General features: G+C 39.7%; 1 protein-coding gene across 4 annotated transcripts in view; it reads right to left on the bottom strand.

Annotated features, from left to right (window-relative positions):
• Positions 1–20,989, bottom strand: part of cacna1ab (calcium channel, voltage-dependent, P/Q type, alpha 1A subunit, b) — a 113,159-nt gene that overhangs the window by 3,051 nt on the left and 89,119 nt on the right. The window contains exons 41-49 of one of the 4 annotated variants that reach the window (XM_086082161.1): positions 19,938–20,043; positions 18,786–18,893; positions 15,301–15,401; positions 13,409–13,432; positions 10,123–10,244; positions 8,569–8,707; positions 6,482–6,595; positions 4,678–4,713; positions 480–687 (exon numbers count right to left, since the gene is read on the bottom strand). In XM_086082161.1, coding sequence (XP_085938287.1) covers positions 480–687; positions 4,678–4,713; positions 6,482–6,595; positions 8,569–8,707; positions 10,123–10,244; positions 13,409–13,432; positions 15,301–15,401; positions 18,786–18,893; positions 19,938–20,043 — 958 coding nt within the window. Of the gene's footprint in view, positions 1–479; positions 688–4,677; positions 4,714–6,481; positions 6,596–8,568; positions 8,708–10,122; positions 10,245–13,408; positions 13,433–15,300; positions 15,405–18,785; positions 18,894–19,937; positions 20,044–20,989 lie in introns of all 4 variants that reach the window. The other 3 variants (XM_086082164.1, XM_086082162.1, XM_086082163.1) reach the window with 3 other exon arrangements.

The raw sequence follows: 20,989 nt of genomic DNA, 5'->3' as shown, positions 1-20,989 counted from the left end.
TACTGGAGACGTACAGTTGAGATTTCAACTTGAAAACTAAACCTTTTCGTGGAAAATTTGAAACCCTAGCATTGGCTTTAAACACTAATTTGGAAAACCCTTAATTGGGCATCCAGTCCTAACTTGAAAACCTTACCCAAGGTTAAAAGAAACCTTAATTTTGAAGACTGGTCCACATGGTGATACAGCACACCAAAGTGCCACTACATGACCTCGACAACCTTCCATCCTGACATGGACATAGAAGCTCCTCTTAAAGCAGAGGTGGGCAATCTCGGTCCTCGAGGGCCGGAAGTCCTGCAGGTTTTGGAGGTGTCTCACTTCCAACACAAGCTGATTCCAATCAACAGGATCGTTATCAGGCTTATGCAGAGCAGCTGTGTTGGAGAAGGGCAACATGCAAAACCTGCAGGACTCCGGCCCTCAATGCCCACCTCTGTCTTAAAGGGTCCAGGGTCCAGGGTCCGGTGGCAACTCACCCGTGTCTGCGTCTGTGTATCTGGTGAGGGATCGCTGCGAGGTCCGGTGGCTTCGGTCCCTGTGCCGGCGCCCGCCGCCGCCGCCGTGCCGCGCCTCCTCGGACATTACCCTCTCCAGGGAGTAGTCATCCAGCCTGACACCCCGGCCCGAGCGCCCATGAACCAGGCTGGAGGTGGACCGTCTCATGGGACTGGTGTCCGTGATGGTCTGAGGGTACGCAGGTACGGGGTTGAGGAAGAGGACAGACACACAGTAGATGAGATGTTGCTGTGAGTCTACTTGTACGTCCTTTTAGACTGAGCTGGTGCCAGTACCGGGTTGGGTACCAGAGCTCAAGTTTGGTAGAACCATTGCTACAGTACGTCATGATGTCATCCACATACAGTCGAGACATCGCCACTATTTCTTTCATCTCCAAGTGATAAAAACAAAAGAGACGCTGATGATTCTGGCTCCAGCTCAGCATGAAAGGGGTTTAAACCACAAACCCAGATTTACATCCATAACCTAAACTTGAAACCCTAATTTGAAACCCAACCCTCAATTTGAAACACTAAATGCGGCTTCAAATCCCGATTTGAAACATTTTTAATAAACCCTAACCTTTGTTAAAAACTCCAACCCATGCTTTAAACCCTAATTTGAGATTTTAAGCCTCGATTCAAACCTTGATTTGAAACCCTTCCATTTGGAGACCCCAAACTTGTCTTCAAATCACCCACATGTTAAAACCTAACTTGCGTAATATCCTAACCATTATTTAAAAACCCGAGCCTTGGCTTCACACTCCAATTTGAATACCCAACCCAGGCTTGAAAACCCAAATTCAGAACCCTAACCCAGACAACACTAAATCTCGCTTATGAACCAGAACTGGCACCAGATCAGCGTGAAAAGGATGAAGCTATCCTCCCGGTGAAGCAGACGGGTGTGCGCCAAACCCAACCGGAAGATTCTAGCACCGGCCCACGCACCCATCCGGCATAGACAAACGATGACATTGTCATTCTTTCCAAAATCTGAAAACATCAGCCAGCAGTCAACCGTTAGCGATTAGCATTTGCACGGCAACAGCAACGGAATCACGACCATGCTTCCCCGACAAGCGGGACGGGTCGGCGGGACGAGGGAGAAGCCGAGGGAGAAGCAAGCGTGGCGCCGATGAACCATGCCTCCGCATGCACAAGGCACGCATGTCTTGGATTTGGGCGCGAAATGACATCACCGGGCGCGCCAATGCGCTAAAACCATCAGGACACGCCAAGCCGGCGCTTGGGGCAGTCTTCTAATGAGCACGAAGGGATTGGTCGCGCTATAACTGACTGTCGGTGCGATGCGGCGCAGTTTATTTTACGCCGCTGCAAATCAGTGACAAAATCGAATCAAATGAAATAGAATGATAAGAATTAAAATAGAAAAAAAAAACGAATACAATAGTGATGAGTTAAAAATAATTATAAAATTCAACAAAGTGAAAAAAATTAATGAAATAGAATAATACATGTACAAATATTCGTTTAAATTAAAAAGTAGTAGAGAATAATAGTAATGGGCAATATTCAATAAAATTTCATTCAACACATTTAATAGAAATGAAAACAATTAAAAGAAAATACAAGTACAAATAAAAGGAGAACAGAGCACCCTAATACTCGTAAAAATAATAATAATAATAATGCAAATAAAAACAAATAAGGTACTTAAAACACAAGTAAAAACAAAAGGTGAAGTAAAAATCTAAAATGTATCGATTGAAATCAAATTAAATAGTATCTTAATAATAATAATATTAATAATGATGATAACAGCAACTAAAAACATTAACAAGATATAAACAATCAGAAAATAATTATAAAAGTGTGAACATAAAAATGAATTAAATTAAAAATGAAATAGTAATACAAGCGACAAGCATAAAACAAAAGAATAAAATCAAATAACGTAAATACAATTCAATAATAATAAAAATAATCATAGTAATAATAATACACAAAAAATTGAAAATAGTTTAAAAAAGCATAACAAAACCTTACATTTGTGAATAAAATAAAATAACAAAGTACAGTAAAATACAATAAAATAAATATAATGATAAAATAAAATAAATACAATTAAAATGATTAAATTCATAAAAAAAAATAAAAATAAAAATAATTTGAATGAATGTTTTATGGCAAAGAGATCTCGGATCCAAGACATTCTTCACATCGAACTACTCTTGGCGTATTTCTGTCACAGGAATTTAGTTTCATAAATATAATTATAAAACAACAACACTCAACCGAAGAAGACACGTAGCCTTGGCGGAGGTCGACTACTCTACTGAGTGTCCTTGTTTGAGCCGTCGCAAAGGCCAAGTTTGGGAATGCCACCTCTTTCTTCACTGACCACCCGGGGCATGCCTGTCACCTCAACCCTGCCCACTTCCATTGCCTGAGGTCCATGCTTCCGTTACAATGCAACAAGCAACACATATTCAAGAGCAACCCCCCCCCTCCCCCTCCCCCCACACACACCTTCACGACAAGCAAAAATGGAGAGACAGCATACAAAATAGAGAGAGAAAGAAAGAAAAAGATGGAGATGAGATACGATGGGAAACAGAAGCAGGGGACACTTGATTTAATGAGCGGGATGCACCCGACGGGTGGGGCTGTCTGCAGGACCGTCTTGTGTGGTCACCAAAATATTAAAAACGCAGCACAGTTGTATGCAATTGCAAATAAATACAATTTAAACAGAAATTTTGTCAAATAAAATATGATAATAATAATAGCAAAACAAATGATATCATTCAATTCAGGAAAAAATAGGGCTGGGTTTTAAAAATCAAAATAATCGATATCGAATTACGTGAATTTAAAAGTATTTCCTTATATTTAAGAAATAACTGACTTATTGCACTTTATGACAATTCAGAATATTTTTAATTTATATTTAATGTTTGTGGAGTTTCTTTTAATGTCCTTGTCAAGAAAAATTGATGTTTTATAATTAATCAATATTGGATTGAACCAAGTGAATCGAATCGAAAAAAATCAATTAAAAAAAAATCACATCGAACTGAACTTTTGTGAATCGAATCGATTGAGGAAATTTGAATCGATACCCAGCCCTAGTCAAAAAGTAAAGTAACACATGAAAACAACAAAACAAAATTAAACAAAATTAAACTATAACAAAAGGTAAAGAATACAAGGTAAATAAAATCGAATAAATTAGAAATAATATAAATAGAAAACAATAAGAATAAAAAGTAAAAAAAATACAATAAAAAAAACAAAAAACAAAAATAGATAACAAAAAATTTAACAAAATTGCAAAGGTAAAAAAAAGATGTAAAATTCAATAAAAAGACATTCGTACGTTGAACAAAATTGAATAACATTAATAGCAGAACAGCAAAATTAGATACAAAGTAAATAAAATACAGTGGAACCTCGGAGTTTGAACGTCTCGGAACTCGTACAATTCGGACTTCAACCCAAAAATCGGAGTAAAAAATGCCTCGGAGTTTGAACTCATTTCCGGCGCTAGAACACCCAAGCAAAGCAAGCTATAAAAAGGTAAGGTATTTTTTTTATTGTATAAATACTGTACTGTACTGTAAATGTAAAAAACATAAATAGAAATTAAAATAGGAATTTTCTTTTTTTTGGAGCTTGGGAACGGATTAATTGCATTTACATAATTTCCTATGGGAAAAAATGTTTCGGAGGTTGAACAATTCGGACGTTGAACAATACTTTGCAGGAACGAATTATGTTCAAATTCCGAGGGACCACTGTACAGAGATGATATTAAAATTATTTAATCTATAAGAAATGAACAAAATTGGATACATTTATAGATTATGAACAAAAACAAAACTAAATCAACCAACATTAAACACAAAAAAAACAATGTTTCAGAAAATAATACAATATAAAAAAAGCATAAGAAAAGTAGAAATAAACAAATACAAAAACAAATAAATGAAGATAATTAAGCTTTTTTTTTTTTTTTTAGCTTAATTATCTTGATTTATTTCTCTACTTCTGAACGCTTGAAGAACAAATCGAAAATCAATGGGGAAAAAAATGGTGTGCTCCTCTCCTGCTGCAGTCCCAAGCCCAACAACACCGACGTGCACGCACCGGCTGACGACCCGCGTTCAACAAACGATGCCAGAGAGCGAGAATGCGAGAGAGTACATACACTCAGGTTATTTCCGCGAGGCCTGTGTCTTCTCCGCTGCAGACCAAACAAAGAGCCACACACACACGCGCACACACACAAGCCATTTTTGGTGGTCAGTGTGGAAAAGAGGCAGAAAAACACAAAAAAGAAAGCAGCACACAAATAAAGTCGTTATTGAAGGAAGCTTCGTGCGGACCGCACGACATGTAGCGTTTCGGTGTCATCATTTCTAGCGGCAACCACTAGGTGGCCCCATTGCGCACACGACAGACACACCAAGGATCAGATGGAATGGAAATGGACAGAGGAGCGTTCCATGGGTATCGATTGTGGGAATGCTGCAAGATTTTTATCGTTAAATAGCAACTTTTCCTCCATTCATTTTCAATGGGATCGATTCAATTTTGATTTTCCCCCGCTTCGATTCAATCGATATTGATGAGCTATAGAACATCAATTCTTCCTAAAAATCAAGGCAATGATTAAAAACTCCACAATCAAATTTCAGATTTTTTTTTGCGGAGGCCGTAATTGCTTAAATGATTTAGTTTATTCATGAAAGTAACATCTTATAATCACTGTAGCGTTACACAATCATTGACATCAGCAAGAATGAGATGAAAATATTTCCATAATTCAAATTCAATAATTGTAAATAAAGATTCGTAATAGTCTCAACTCATTCACTGCCATTGACGGCTATAGACGTCAAAAATTCATTTGAACTATTTCGATTAGTTAAAAAAATTTCCTACTTTTGTTAACAAGAATATGAAAACCTAGAATGTTTTTATTGTATTAGAACAGATATAAAATTTGTGATTAATCGTGAGGTAACTAGTGAAGTAATGCGATTAATTACGATTTAAAAAAATTATTGCCTGACGCCCCTAATTTTTAATAATCTTTTCTTGAAAAAAAAGATAAAAAAAAAAAGAAAAAAGAAAATTTACGATTTTTTTTTATTTTTATTAGGGGCGTCAGGCAATACTTTTTAAAAATCGTAATTAATCGCATTACTTCACTAGTTAACTCACGATTAATCACAAATTTTATAGCTGCTCTAAATTCTAGTTTTTCATACTCATGTTAACCAAAGTGGGAACAATTTGAAACTAATAGAAATAGTTCAAATGAATTTAGGACGTCTATAGCCGTCAATGGCAGTGAATGAGTTAATAAGTCAGGTCTTTCATAAATGTAAGAAAACACTTTTAAATTAATGTGAACAATAAATTTCAAGAAAACCGTAAGAAACAAAAAAAAAACCTGGCTTAAAATTCAATTTTTTTATGAATTTATGTTGTTGTTTTTTTAATAATGGATTTGTGGTTTTATGAATCGATATTAGGCTCATAAAGGAAAATCGATTCGATATCAATTATTCGATTTTTTCAACTCAGCCCTTATTAGACCCATTCAATGAGGCTCCAAGCTTTGAAACTGAAGATGATGACTTTACCAAAATAGAAATTTAAAACTTGAAATTATTTACAAAGACCAAAATGGAAATAGCCCACTCTAGTTGTTAGTGGCTCAATTAGGGGTTTAAAGGGGTGCTGCTTGGTGAAGGGGGGAGGCAGGACAGTAGAAAGACCAAAGTGAATTTTAAGTCTCTCAAAAAAAAAAATGGAAGGAAAGAAGTCATGGAATGAATTAAATTCATATCTTAAGGCACCACTGTAAATATTTTGTTTTTTTTCTGTGTGTTCCTGATACACTTTGGTAAGAATGAATTCACGTCACATGCGGGTCAAAGCGTGTGAGGATGGCGGTGGGTGAGGGTGGATGTAGCGAGGGTGGGGGTCATGGAGGTGCTCACTTGGTTGTCTGCTGAGAGGCGGGGCATGGAGACGGTGCGCCCGTGCCCGTCCACAGGGTGGCAGGGCTCGGTGTCCGAGTCCCCGTCCCGCCCCATCTCCCGCATCTCTACCGTCTGCAAGGACACAACGAGAGGAAGCGTGACCGCTGTCCACCCGGCCCGCCGGGGGCGCTATAGCCAGCGCGGGGAAGTGACAGCGGCTCGTTTCATTGACACCAAACAAGCATAAAATCAAATTGCATCATTGCGGGTACGATTTGGACGGAGACGGGCCACCGGGTGGCACCGTTTGGCTGCTCCATTGTGAAAAATATACAAATCCAGCTAAAAGTAAATGTAACAAGATCTATGTAATAATAAGGACTATTAGGACAACACAATACAATAATCTAAAAAAAATCATAAAATCAGAACTATACACAATAAAAGGAATTGTAAAAATGCAACTACAAAGTAAAAAATAAATGAAATGCAATAAAATTAAACACAATACAACACAATACAAAATAGAATAAAAAATAAAACAACCCAAAAATCAAATAATGAAATTCAATTTACAAAATAACACTAGAAATAATGCCGTAAAAATACATGCAAAATATCACATTAAATAAAGAAAATACACAAATATAAAAAATAATAATAATGAATTGATTTTTTTTAATTAAATAAAATATAATGAAATAACTACTAAATTAAAACAAATACAATGAAAAAACATTTCTACAAAATATAATTAAATAAAATTTCTTATTAATGCAGCAACCAGAAAACATTAAGCTAAGTTCACTCAGTGTTGCCTCTTGAGGTTTGGAGCAGTACTACACCACAATGCTAACAGAACTAAACAAGAAAAATACAACCAAAAGTGAAACAAAACCAGCCCACTAACTACTTTTGAATCCTACAAATCTTTTACTGCTAAATGGTAAACATCTCAGAGGTTTGTGTAAAATTGCGTCTGATCAATCGCTACTCCCGACAAGTTTTGGACTCTGCTAAAGTTACTCGTGTCTAGCATCCACTCAAACCGTTTTGCACAAATATAGTACATTGCTCCCTTGACTGGAGACAACATTCAACACAAAAACTGCTCGTCACGCTTGACAAGATCGAGGCATCGCTGCCATCCAAATGCCGTACAACACACTCGTGAAAAAGTACATTTCCTTAAAAGTTAAAAGTGAATGCTGAGGAAAATAAGTTCAACAGTAAATTTAGACTTTAAGTATGTAATGACACCCCCCCCCCCTCTCCCGTGAATAATATTAAGGCCGATCCAAAAAATAAAATTTAAAACTTATTTTCCATTATTAAAAAAAAAAATGTTAATGTTGCATTATTTAAAAAGGTCATATTAAAGCTTTTTAAAAAAAAATTTTTACATAAAGTTTGCTCCACCAATGCCCAGATGAGTACAAAGAACCCTGACTGTTTTACTCTGACTGCACCCATCAGCTTTTATATGTGGCTGTCGCTTTAAGATCGTGTACGTACGTACGTGCACCATGAACGTGCCTGACACAGATGCTGCAGTTACGCTTTAGGCCAGAGGTGGCAGTCGAGAGTAAAAAAAAGTGACAAACTGCACAAAGAACAAAATGATTTTTTTTTTAATTCAACTACTCATGTTATATTGACTGACTTTTTGTTTTGGAAAAAAAACTCACATATATATATATATATAAAAAAAAAAATTCTCCCCCCCACAATTTTTTTTCTGAATGCTTGCTAAAAAAAATCAAAAAATCTTTGTGTAACAAAAAAATGCTGAACAATATAAGACATTCACATAAAATATATATTTTCTTTCTTTCAAATTTTTATAATGAATAAAATGTGTCATATTTTTCTCTCAGCATTCACATGACATCCAAAGATCTCAGCGAGCTGATGTCCTCCAACACCACAGCAGTTTTTTTTCTTGAACGCACAACAAAAGATCTCCAAAGGGCACTCTAGAATTAAAAATCAGTGGATCATGAGATGTTCCTTATGAGCAGCACGCAACATCGTCCACCTCCTCGACGGTCGCTCTTCGGCCACACTATAATATCCGCCGGCGCGCGACGTCACGCTCGCCATACCTGCGGGTTGTGGCGGTTGTCATGGAGGTCGTTGGGGTACGGCCGCTCGGGGCTCCAGTTACCCGTCTTTTGGAACATCTCCTGGGCTTTGGTGGTCATCCACGACTGGCTCGCCGTCATGCCGCCGCCTTCCGAAGGTCTGTGACGGCACACGACGACTCCGTAAGTTGAAGCGCCCGATCGTCAATTCACGTGACCACTCGATGAAATGAATCAAAGGCGCGATCACCGAATCGGCATATTGTCAGTCGACATGACCGGCCGACGAGTTGAATCAGCCCGCGATTAAGTCACATGTTCATTGAACCAGCCGATAATTGAGTCACATGGCCACTCAATTATCAATTAATGACAACTTGATGAGTTGAATCAGCCAATAATCAAGTCACATGACCACTCAATGAGTCAAATCAGCCAATTATCAATTAAGGTGACCACTCGATGAGTCGAATTAGCCAATTATCAATTAACGTGACCACTCGATGAGTTAAATCAGCTGATAATCAAGTCACATGACCGAATTACCGAATGAACAATACTGAGCTCTTAATAAAAAAAAAATATATATATATATTTTTTTTAAAGTCACATGACCACTCGATGAGTCAAATCAGCCAATTATCAATTAAGGTGACCACTCGATGAGTTAAATCAGCTGATAATCAAGTCACATGACCGAATTACCGAATGAACAATACTGAGCTCTTAATAAAAATAAAAAATATATATATATTTTTTTAAAGTCACATGACCACTCGATGAGTCAAATCAGCCAATTATCAATTAAGGTGACCACTCGATGAGTTAAATCAGCTGATAATCAAGTCACATGACCGAATTACCGAATGAACAATACTGAGCTCTTAATAAAAAATACAAATTAAAGTCACATGACCACTCGATGAGTCAAATCAGCCAATTATCAATTAAGGTGACCACTCGATGAGTTGAATCAGCCGATAATTAAGTCACATGACCGAATTACCGAATGAACAATACTGAGCTCTTAATAAAAAATAAATACATATATATATTTTTTAAAGTCACATGACCACTCGATGAGTTAAATCAGCCAATTATCAATTAATATGACAACTTAATGAGTTGAATCAGCCGATAATCAAGTCACATGACCGAATTACCGAATGAACAATACTGAGCTCTTAATAAAAAATAAATACATATATATATTTTTTAAAGTCACATGACCACTCGATGAGTTAAATCAGCCAATTATCAATTAATATGACAACTTAATGAGTTGAATCAGCCGATAATCAAGTCACATGACCGAATTACCGAATGAACAATACTGAGCTCTTAAAAAAATAAATAAAAAAAATATTCAAAAAAGTCACATGACCACTCAATGAGTCAAATAAACCAACCCTCAATTCACATGACCACTCGATGAGTCGAATCAGCCAATTATCAATCAACCTGACAATTCGATCAGCTACACCAGCCAATCACGAAACCATGTGATCAGCCGTTAAGTCGAATCAACCAAAACCTAATCGATATGACCACTCAACGAGTTGATCGAGTACTCACATGCTGTTGACATTGTCGGGTTGAGTACCAGGGAGGCTGTTGAGGCCGGGCCCGCCGAGCCCGTCGGTGCCGTCGCCCTCCGGTGGCGGCTCCATTCGTTGAAACATTAACGGCGGTCGGTTCTGCGTGAGATACAGCGCATGCGGGCTCAATGGGGAAAAAGGAGAGAGGGTGCGAGGAGTTGGGCGGATGCACATGGAAAAGACAGGACAAAGGCGCGCACGGCGGCGCCCGCCATCGGCAGCGCGGGGGCTGATCTGGGATCAGAACTCACTTGGGACTTGAAGACACGTTTACACTGCAGGCCGCATACGAGCATTGGAGGAAGTGGTCACCTGCGGTACGTGGCGTCAGAATTTGAAGCCGAATCCTGAATTTTGGACTCTAACCCAGGTTTGACAGGCCAACTTGAAACTCGAGCCCTTCTTTGAAAGCGTAGCGTGGGCTTGAAAGCCTCATTTGTAACCCTAACCCTGCTTTCAAGCTCGAACTTCAAACCCTAGCACTAACAAACAAACTCAAACTCAAGATTGAAATCTTAACTTGAAACCATAACCCTTTTGAAAATCCTGACCCGGGCATGAAACCCTAACCAAGACTTTAGAATGTAAAAAGAACACAAAAAGTCTACACCCCTTGTTGAAAACCCATATTTGTTAACTCTAAACCATAATTGGAAAGCCTAACACTGACTTCAAACCCAAACTTGAAACGGCAAAACATGCTAAAACCCTAACCCGAAGCCATATTGTGAAGCTTGAAACCTTAATATGAAACCCTAACCCTAATCTAGGCATGAAACCCGAACCAAGATTTCAAAAAGAAATTTGAAACCATCATTTGGAGCCTAAAGCTTCAAACCAAAAGTTAAAACCCTTGTTGGAAACCCTCATTTGAATCCCAAGCATAAAACCTTAATAAAAATTAAAAAAAAAAAACTTCTAGGAAATCCCAACCCAGGTATGAAAACTTAACCAAAACTTCAAACTTCAATTTGAAACCCTAACCCCGGCTTCCAACCCAAATATGGCACCCTAACCCTTGGCACAAAACCTTCATTAAAATCCTTACACCTCGCTTTTTCACGGACGCAACCCCCTTCGCTCCCGGTTGTTCTACTAGATTTTGACTGATTTTGGAAGGCCCACAGAATATTCTGTTCTATTGCTATAAAAAACATGGAACCTACCAAAAGAAAGATTAGAGTCTCTAAAAAAGTATATTTCTATCTGTTTCCGTTTTGTATCAATTAGCATTAGCTACGTTTCATCATTAGTCACAAATCTGTTTAAAACAGCCTATTTTGCAATATGGCCCTGGTTGATCTCTTATACGCCGCTGCCACCTGCTGGTCGTTTTTGTTGTTGTTGTAATAACTAACATAACAAAGGTATGAATACGTTTTTTGGGAGCAAATGAGTTAAACACCTAACCTTGTTTTGAAACCCAAACCCAAGATTAAGATCCCTGCGTGCACTGCAGCTCCAAATGAGAGACACTGGAAATCCTGTACACATAATAGACTGATGCGTGTCAGGACAGACACGTGGACACGTCCTAAAGATTGATGCATTCGACGTTTGAGGAGACATTTCCAGCGTGACTTAAAGTTTGCCTGTCATGGCCTCCGCTAACCGTTTGGATGACGGTGACGAACGAGAGAGAAATGTCGCGCCAAGGCTCATTTATGTTTCGATACGTCATGTCCGTAAGCCAGACTTCAATCGCTCGTTTGCAACTTGAGACTTGTGACCCGAAATTGGAAGACGAACCCTTGTTTGACTTGTGAGAAAAAACAAACAAACAAAGCTTGAAACTTTAAGCTAAACTCCTAAAACTGGCGTCAAACCCTCGTTTATAGCTTAACGCAGGGGTCAGAAAGCTTTTTCTGCCAAAAGAGACATTTGAGGCCAAATAAATAAGAACAAATCTGTCTGGAGACGCAAAACCTTTGAACATTGTGATGAAGGAAACAGTATGTTAGTGTTACTCTTTATGTACTGGTGGCCCAAGAGCTAATTAGAGATGCACCATAACAGAAAAATATGCAGGATCTAATACTTTTAGATTCCTTTTTTTCTACATTTCCGTTTTTGTATTTTTTAATAAATCATTTTCCATACTTTTCTGCCTTTTTGTCAAATTTCTGACATTTTTGGCAATTTTGTGGACATTTTATGGTAGTTTTTGGGATTTCTTCTTTTGATTTTGGACATGTTATGGTGGCATTTTGAATATTTTCTTTCCTTACGTCAAAAATAAATTTTCTGACATTTTTGGCAATTCCAATGACTATGATAATTTTCTGCCTTTCTTCTTTTGTTTTTTATAGTTACTTTTTTAACGTTTTTTTTTATTAAATTCTCTGACATATTTGGCAATTTCATGGACATTTTATTGTAATATTCTGCTTTTCTTCTTCCTTTTCAGGCATTTTATGGCCACTTTTTGGACATGTTTAGGTCATTTAAAAAACATTTTAATCTACCTTTTATTTCCATTTTTCTGACAACTTAAACTTTTGGACTCTGACTCTATTTAATTATCCATGGAAGAGGATTAGGGCCAGTGAAGGAAAAAAAAGGTTGGCAGGATCCTGACTTTATTTTCACAATTCTCCCTTTAATCTTTTCTGACTTTAATCTCAGAATTTTAAAGTCAAACCTCTTCCGTAAATGTAAACAATATTTTATCAAAAAAAATAAAAATGTAAAAAAAATATTAATTTCTACTTTTTTTTTAGAGAGAGAGATCCACAGAGAGCTCCAGATGAAACTGCTTGAAAACCTAACCGTGGCTTTAAACTCCGACTTAAAAGTATAACCCTCGTTTGTAACCCAAATCTTTACTGCAAACTCAAAGCTTTCTTTCACCCTTGCTTGAAATCAATAATCAATAAACCAGATTAATAAAATCTTCATATCTAGGGAAAAATTTAGATTCAGTGGCGCTTTCTCGGACGTACGTAGTTGGAGCACAAAAGAGCCTTAACGCCGGGCCAATGGGATTGGAGCTTTGGAACGATTCACCTCACATACAAAAAACAGAAACAGTATGATAGATAGCAAAAATGATTGCCACAGGCTGTTTAAGTCAAACCCCGTTGCCAGGAAAGGAAATGGGCTGAATGGAATAGTTGGTACGACACGTCACGCAGCGGCGAGCCCCGTGTCGGGGCGACCGCTCAACATCCCACCAGAAAGACAGACAGCCAGACAGACAGACAGGAAACGCTCAAACAATTTCACAGACGCACACAACCGAGCGAACGTCGAGCTGGACTGACCAAATAAGGAGATCCCACCTCATCCTGAGGGAGTGGGGGGGGGGGGGGGATAAAGGCAGACGTCAGAGCGACGACACGGACAAGAGACAACAGAAGAAGAAGAAGAAGAAGAAGAGCAAGGACACGGCAGAAAATCAAAGACAAAAAGCGAGGCTGGACGAGCACAAAACATGGCGAGACAAGACGAGCATTGTTGTCCATTCGGTCCCATGGAATGCTTGCATTCAGGGGCGTACCAAGAGACTGTGTAGGGGACCGAACAAGGGTTCACTTTACGTCCGCGTTGAATGAAAAAATGCAAGGGGTGTAACGGTATGTCCCATCCCCCAAAAAAATCACAGCTGGTTTCGAACCCTCTCTAGTCTGTATCGTGTGGAAACCTTGTTAAGGTAGCCGTTCAATGGTATGGACTTATCTTTTGGGTTAAGAACAGATTCAAAACCGGCAGTTCTGAGTCAGTTGAGAGGAACCAGTTGAGGTGGCTGGGGCATCTGGTTCGGATGCCTCCTGGGCGCCTCCCTGGGGAGGTGTTCCGGGCATGTCCTACCGGCAGGAGGCCCCGGGGACGACCCAGGACACGCTGGAGAGACTACGTCTCGCGGCTGGCCTGGGAACGCCTTGGGATCCCGTCGGAGGAGCTGGCTGAAGTGGCTGGGGAGAGGGAAGTCTGGGCTTCCCTGCTAAAGCTGCTGCCCCCGCGACCCGACCCCGGATAAGCGGAATTGAAGACGGAACGGAACAGTTCTGAGTCAGGCAATATGGTGGTCATGTGCACGATGCTGCTCGGGTGAGATCTTTCCATACCGACAAATCCAAACACGTGTACCGTTACACCCCGAGCAGGAATTTCATATGACAGAGCAGAATTTGAAAAAAAAAGCGAGTGCAATCTGATTGGCATTCACCGTGACTAGATGGCAAGAGGCAGTAAATCAAGTGCGGCCGTTTTGTACGATCAAAGTTCAGAACATCATCAACAAGCAAAAGAAAAAAGGTCATTTCATCACAAGTCCGCCATTGGGAAGCACGCGGTAGCTTGCTAACGAGGGGTGGGACCAAAAAATGGCAATGTTTTGTTTTCTGGCACGATATCGATAGGGAGGCTGAAAATATCAACATCACGGTTGTATTTGAAAAAATTTGGACAACATCATTCTGAATCCCGCAACCCAGTACTAAACCCAATCAACCCAATCCCAACGCCATAACCCCAATCTTAACTCGAACCATAGCTCAATTCCCTAAACTTATGTTTAAAATGATTCTAATAGCAATATTTTGGCCAAGAATCGTTGAGTATTTTGTTTGAATCACTTAGCTGGGAATCGCTAATTGGATGAACCGTCTTTATACCAGAATATTTAGGTCATGGCGAGGGGTTTTAGGATGAAAAGGATTTGGGCTCCGATTAGAGTGAGGGAGTTTTCCTTATGGTTTTGGTTGGAGTTTTGGTATTCAGAGTGAGGTACATCCCCAGACACATGAGGGTGAAGGGGAGACTTGGGGTTGTATTCTGTGTGAAACATCCAACAGAAGAATAAGGCTGAGGGGTTCTGAGTTTCGGTTTTGAATCGGGTTAGGGTTAGCATTTAGGGTCAGGGTATCCCCAAAGTGGATCCTCAAGAGAAACAGAAGCTGCATTGCGATACTAAATATCATGCAAAATATCTCCATGATAGCGTATCATGCCTTACGTTGTGAGTCCCAAACCCCATCGCTAACAGCTATCAGCTAAAGGCCCAAACCTTGTGCAATTAGCATGCTGGGCCAAAGTTTAAGAACACGATGCTGGACGATGGGAGCGAGTAAAAACAACAAAAGAACTCTGTCCACGGGGCTCGCCCTGGAAAACACGTCGCCAGAGGGGGAATTATCGTTAGGATCCGCTCTACCTGTTCGTCCTGCATGGCCTGCAGCTTTTTGGTCTTGCTCTGCCGGTAGTATTCCATGATCATCATGGCGGCGTAGATTTTGCCCACTGTCAAGTCTGTGGCTGCTGAGAAAATGACAAGTTACCCTGCAAGATTAGACCCGAGCGAGATGGGACCCTGCGCCGCGGGGGGGGGATGGGGGGGGGGGGGGGGGACGAGACACATCGGAAACACAAGTTCACAAAAATGTTGCGCCGGACAGTGAGGACAATTCTGTTTCATGATCACCGTTGGACTTTGCACAAAGTATTTACATTTCCAGACGAAGAGAGCAAAAATTATGAAGTGAAGTTTGAAGTGAAGTTGATTTCACCTTCCTTTGTTTTCTTTGGTCCTTCCTCGGGTCTCCTGACGGCGGTGTTCGGTTTAGGTGAACGGTATGAGATTTTTTCTAATAGGTTTTTGGTGAGCTAACAAATACACGCACGCACGCACACACGCACGCACGCACATACACATACTCACCCACACACACAAAAAAAAGAAAAAAAGAAAAAGAAATAAAGAGCAATGATGATGACATTTCCGAATGAACAATACTGAGCTCTTTAAAAAAAAAAAAAAAAAAAAATGAAGTGAAGTTTGAAGTGAAGTTGATTTCACCTTCCTTGGTTTTCTTTGGTCCTTCCTCGGGTCTCCTGACGGCGGTGTTCGGTTTAGGTGAACGGTATGAGATTTTTTCTAATAGGTTTTTGGTGAGCTAACAAATACACGCACGCACGCACGCACGCACATACACATACTCACCCACACACACAAAAAAAAGAAAAAAAGAAAAAGAAATAAAGAGCAATGATGATGACATTTCCGAATGAACAATACTGAGCTCTTAAAAAAAAAAAAAAAAAAAAAAAAAAAAAAATGAAGTGAAGTTCGTTTTGTAGGGTTTGATATGCATTATGTATATCTAGATTTTTTTTTTTATGGCCCGCCAAAAGGGAGGTGCTATACGGGTATTGGTTAGAGCTTTAGGGTAGAGTGTTAGGAGGTTCTGATTTGAGGTTAAGGTCAGGGCAGTTGAGTTATGGTTGGGATTAGGATGTTAGAGTTAGCGAAGATTCGGCCATTGACGGCGAATGGCACTTGGAAGATATCAACATTTTGGAGCAGGACTTTGGTGGTGAGGTTCCGGGGAGCATGATGGGGGGTAAATTCCATGGTGGGAATCCGGAATTCAATTTTTAAATGAGGGTGGGTACCCAGGACCAACCCCAAACCCACCACCTCAAACGCCAGCCCTCCCCTGATGCATGGGGCCAAGTTACGCGGGTCCAAGGTTTGGAGACCACCAGAGGACCGATACCGCCCCCAGACACACAGTCGGGATCTGTGTTGAAGGCCCGCAGGGGCGAGCGGTTGGGGTTCAGGAGCGATCCTTATTGGAATGGTTACAATTTCAGGGTTATGGTAAGGGTTCATGTGTCGGGGGTTCAAGTTATGGTGAGAGCTTGTTTTATGGTCGAAGTTAGGATAATGGGTTATCAGATTTATAGTATTGATTTTCGATTTGGGGTTAGTGTTAAGGGTTAGGATCGGGACAGCGCCAGGCTCGGTGTTGGAAACCCAACTACTTATTCTCTAAGTTAGAGTCTGATAAGTTAAGACTTGACTAGAAGTTAAGACTTTAGGGCAGGATTCACCAATTCCGGTCCTCGAGGTCCGGAGTCATGCAGGTTTGAGATTTTTTGGTAGTTTCCGCCTACCAACATACCTGATGCGAAAGATCATGATCGTTGTCAGGAAATGCTGATAAGCTGATTATATGAATCAGGTGCGCTAAGTGGGCAAAAATCTCTCAAATCTGCAGGACTCCGTCCGGACCTCGAGGACCAGAATCGGTGAACCCTGGTTGAGGGGGTTAGTGTCGTCTTCAGAGGCTCATCAAGAGAAACAGAAGTGACCTCGCCTTCCGGTGGGCAACATCCAGAGACATTTAAACAACACAGCACACTTGTCAAGAAAGCCTTTGGTCTTTTCACAGGCAGATTCTGTTATTGCTTTGACAAAACAATATTGGAATTATCTTGCGACTTCCTGATTGAATCATTGCTTCGACTGCATTTAATGGTAGCATGAAGGACAACGTAGCCACCTCGCCATCAGACAACAGACGCCTTGGGGTCAGTCAGGGAGCTCAATTTTTTTCTAAAAACTCCAGACATGGATCCAAAGCCAGTGTTTGATGACACATTTACAACATTTGCAGAAAAATATTGAGCCTGTTTTGGGGCCTCGTTGACAGCGACGTGGCTACGAAACCTGCAGCCACATATTTTCCTACGTTATACCTTCCATGCACGAATTCATCAAAACGGCCTATTGGAAACATGCATGGTGGTTCTCCATTTACTCATCCATCATTCATGCTTATCCTTTTCCTATCTAATAGCTCAAGATAAAATTTTCCGCTGCTCAGTTCTTCCTGTAGTGAAAAGACTCCTATAGAGGATCTTCTATAGTTGGCACCCCCTGATGGCAGGATAGAATACAAACGTGTGCTCTAGTATGCGAGGGTGTGTACACGGGTGGATACGATGTATTTGCAGCGTATTGTAACGTTTTACTTGTCATTTTGCGAAGTGAAGCCGCTTCCGATTGGAGCTCAATTTCTCGAGCACGAGTTGGTCAACGTACGAGCAGACTTTTTGTTCAATTTCAGCTCGGGCTCTTGGGATTTTTCCAATTTCGTGTTGATTCGTGACATTGGTGTCGAGGTTTGATATATATTTTTAGTATTTTTAGTACTAAGGACTAAAGAGTTCATCAAACTTTGATGCCATGATTTGCACCACGTGAGAAAATCTGCTTCCGATCGAAGCTCATTTGGAAGAGCTCCCATGTCAAAGTAGAAGTCCTGGAGTTTGCCTGAAAGGGCTCCTTCAAAACAAAATGTTTGACTTCCTGTTCAATTTTGGACACAAAATCTTGTGACTTTCATGTGTGGGGGGGATGATTTTTAATTTTATTTCCTATGAGGTCAGACAGTCCAGTGGTTGGTAGTGAAGGACAAATGAAGCTTCATGAAGCACTTGTGATATTTTATGACACCTCTAGGTGGCACTCTTTGTTTAAAAAAAAAATGCAGTGGAAATGTAACCAATTTCCATTGCACGAGCTATTTTCTTTTAAACAAAGAGCACCATCTAGAGGAGTAAAAAAAATATATATTGCAAGAGCTTCATGAAGCTTCATTTTCCCATCACTACTGGTTGGTGGGTCATTGTCGACTGCTGGTCAAGAAAACCTATGAATCCAAAAAAACGAGAGTGAATGTGTTGCATTTGATGTTTTTGTATTGCGTTTTTTATATACTATAGAGTATATAGCCTGATCAGGGGGTGCAAAGCAGTGACTGACTGGTCGAAGCTGTCCTCTTGGTGAGTTGGATGATCGGACATACAAATACCACCACCAAAGACCAACCTGATGGTTCTCCTGCAACTTACCCTTGTGAGGCGTGACCAGAAGGTCCAACGTCTTCTGCGACAGGTTTGGCCAAATGGCCATCATCTCCTTACGTAGCTCGGCGTCCATTTGCTGCTTGTCTGCACCGCCTGAGAGAGTTCCATCATGTATTTGTGCAATCAAGTGGTGTTGTTGTTGTTGTTTTTTTAAAGAGAATAGAAGCAAAATGGGGGGCAAGACAGCATCACATGGTAGACCATTCAACACAGAACAACTGTAACGATATTATCTCTTCATAGGCTGGATTTACACTACTACTGTCTCCAATGTTTTCCAGTGTGGATACACACCGCACACACCAAGAAAGACTTGGATATTCTAATACCTGAAATACCTGAGTGGACATAAACTGAAGTCGTACGGTATATTTTTGAAAAAAAAAAAAATCTAGATAAGGTCATATTTCTTCTAGATAATTATACAAAGTTTTTTTCTAGAAAATATTTATATACTGGTATTTTCAAGATTATATATGTCATATTACGAGAATGACCACTTTTGAAGAAAAACTAGCAATATTACAAAGTCATATTTTTTTCAAGGCAAAAAGTCATACGATTTTTTTCACATTTTCTTTTACGTATAAAAAAAAAATCATATTCCCAAGAAAAAGAAAAGTAAACTGAAAGTCAAATTATTCCAAAAATGAAGTCTGTTTTGTTTTTCAGGCAGAAGTTGCAGTAATATGGGAACAAATATTTTTTTCTTTTTGGAAAAAAAATGTCAACCTTTTGAGAAAGAGGTTGGATTTTTTTTCTAGATAAAAATAAAAGTGCTTCTTTTTTTGGCAAGAATAAAGTCACACATTTCCAAGAAAAAGTCAATACAAAATATTAAGCCACTAAAGTATTTTTTAAAATATTTTTTCTAGAAAAATGCAGTGATGTAATGCGAATCAAAATGTATTTTTCGAGACAAAAAGTCAAGGTATTAGAATAATGTCACAAAGAAATAATTCAGAGAGAAAAAAATACTCATATTACGAAAAACCAAGTATTTCATCGACAATTAGTTTTTCTAGAAAAAAACTCGGAACGTGACAATGCCATGCAAATCCAGCCTTTTAGAGCCGACTTTGTCATCGGCTACGAACAACCAACGTCGTCACCAAGACCAATCCATTGAGCTCGAACCTTTGGCGATCTTGATATCCAGCGCCGTCCTGATGAGCGCCATGAGGGTGGAGTTGAAGTGGACCGTGTTGTCGTCGGCCACGGGTAGGTCCATACGCAGCAGCCTCTGCGGAGAGCCAGTCGGCACGGAGAGCGTAAGAATGCAAACGCTTCCTCGTCGTGCCGCAGATACGCCCGAACCTCCGCGGAGGGACGGGGCCGGGAAAGGGCACAAAGGGGTCGGGGGTTGAGAGAGCTCCATAGACACGAGTCAATGAGGGGGTCGGATTATGACGTCACTGCCAATTTGGTTTTTAACCTGCTTCAATGTCATTGGTGGATACGCTGGCAAACGCGACGGCATTTAGCGGGCGGTGGAACGCTGACTCAGCGAGCCACTTGCGTCTCCTGATGCGCCAGTGACACTTGACAAGAGACACCGCGGCGCTGCACTGGAAACAAATGGCCCTTTTATTTTTTTTTCAAAATAAGGTTGGTTTGTTTGCTGGAGAAGAGGTCACCATATTACGTCGTAAATGAAAACATCGGCAATCACGAAAATAAAGCTTTATTTTTCGAGACAAGAATTCTTGCTACGTACATGATTTTTTTTGCTAGGAAAAAAGGGTCAAAATGAAGCGGTACTATTTCAAGATAAAAAGTTACAGGATTAAAGTTACTTTAGTAACTTTTAGCTACTTAAATATATAATTTCTAGATAAGAAATCCTAATATTACAATAATGAAGTGGTAAACGAAAATGTATTAGATTATTAATTCATGAGATTGCAACTTTAGTTTTCTAGATAAAAATTCATATTCCAAAAATGAAGTGAAAAAAAAAAAGCATTATCGTAATGAAGCTCTAATATTTCAAGATACAAACTTTTAAGTTTAAAGTTACTTTAGTAACCTGTACGGTAATTCATGAGAATTGTATAATTTCTAGATGAGATGTCATACGAGAATGAAGCCGTAAACGAAAACGTGGCCGGCCATGAGAATACAATAGAGAACACAAAAGGAAACTTTTTTTTTTTTAAATGAAGCTGTACTATTTACGTGAATGGAGC

This window comes from Leptonotus elevatus, chromosome 8 (genome assembly GCF_054856555.1).
Source record: "Leptonotus elevatus isolate MCC_2025b chromosome 8, RoL_Lele_1.0, whole genome shotgun sequence".
NCBI lineage: Eukaryota > Metazoa > Chordata > Actinopteri > Syngnathiformes > Syngnathidae > Leptonotus > Leptonotus elevatus.
This window is presented reverse-complemented; position numbering and strand designations above follow the sequence as displayed.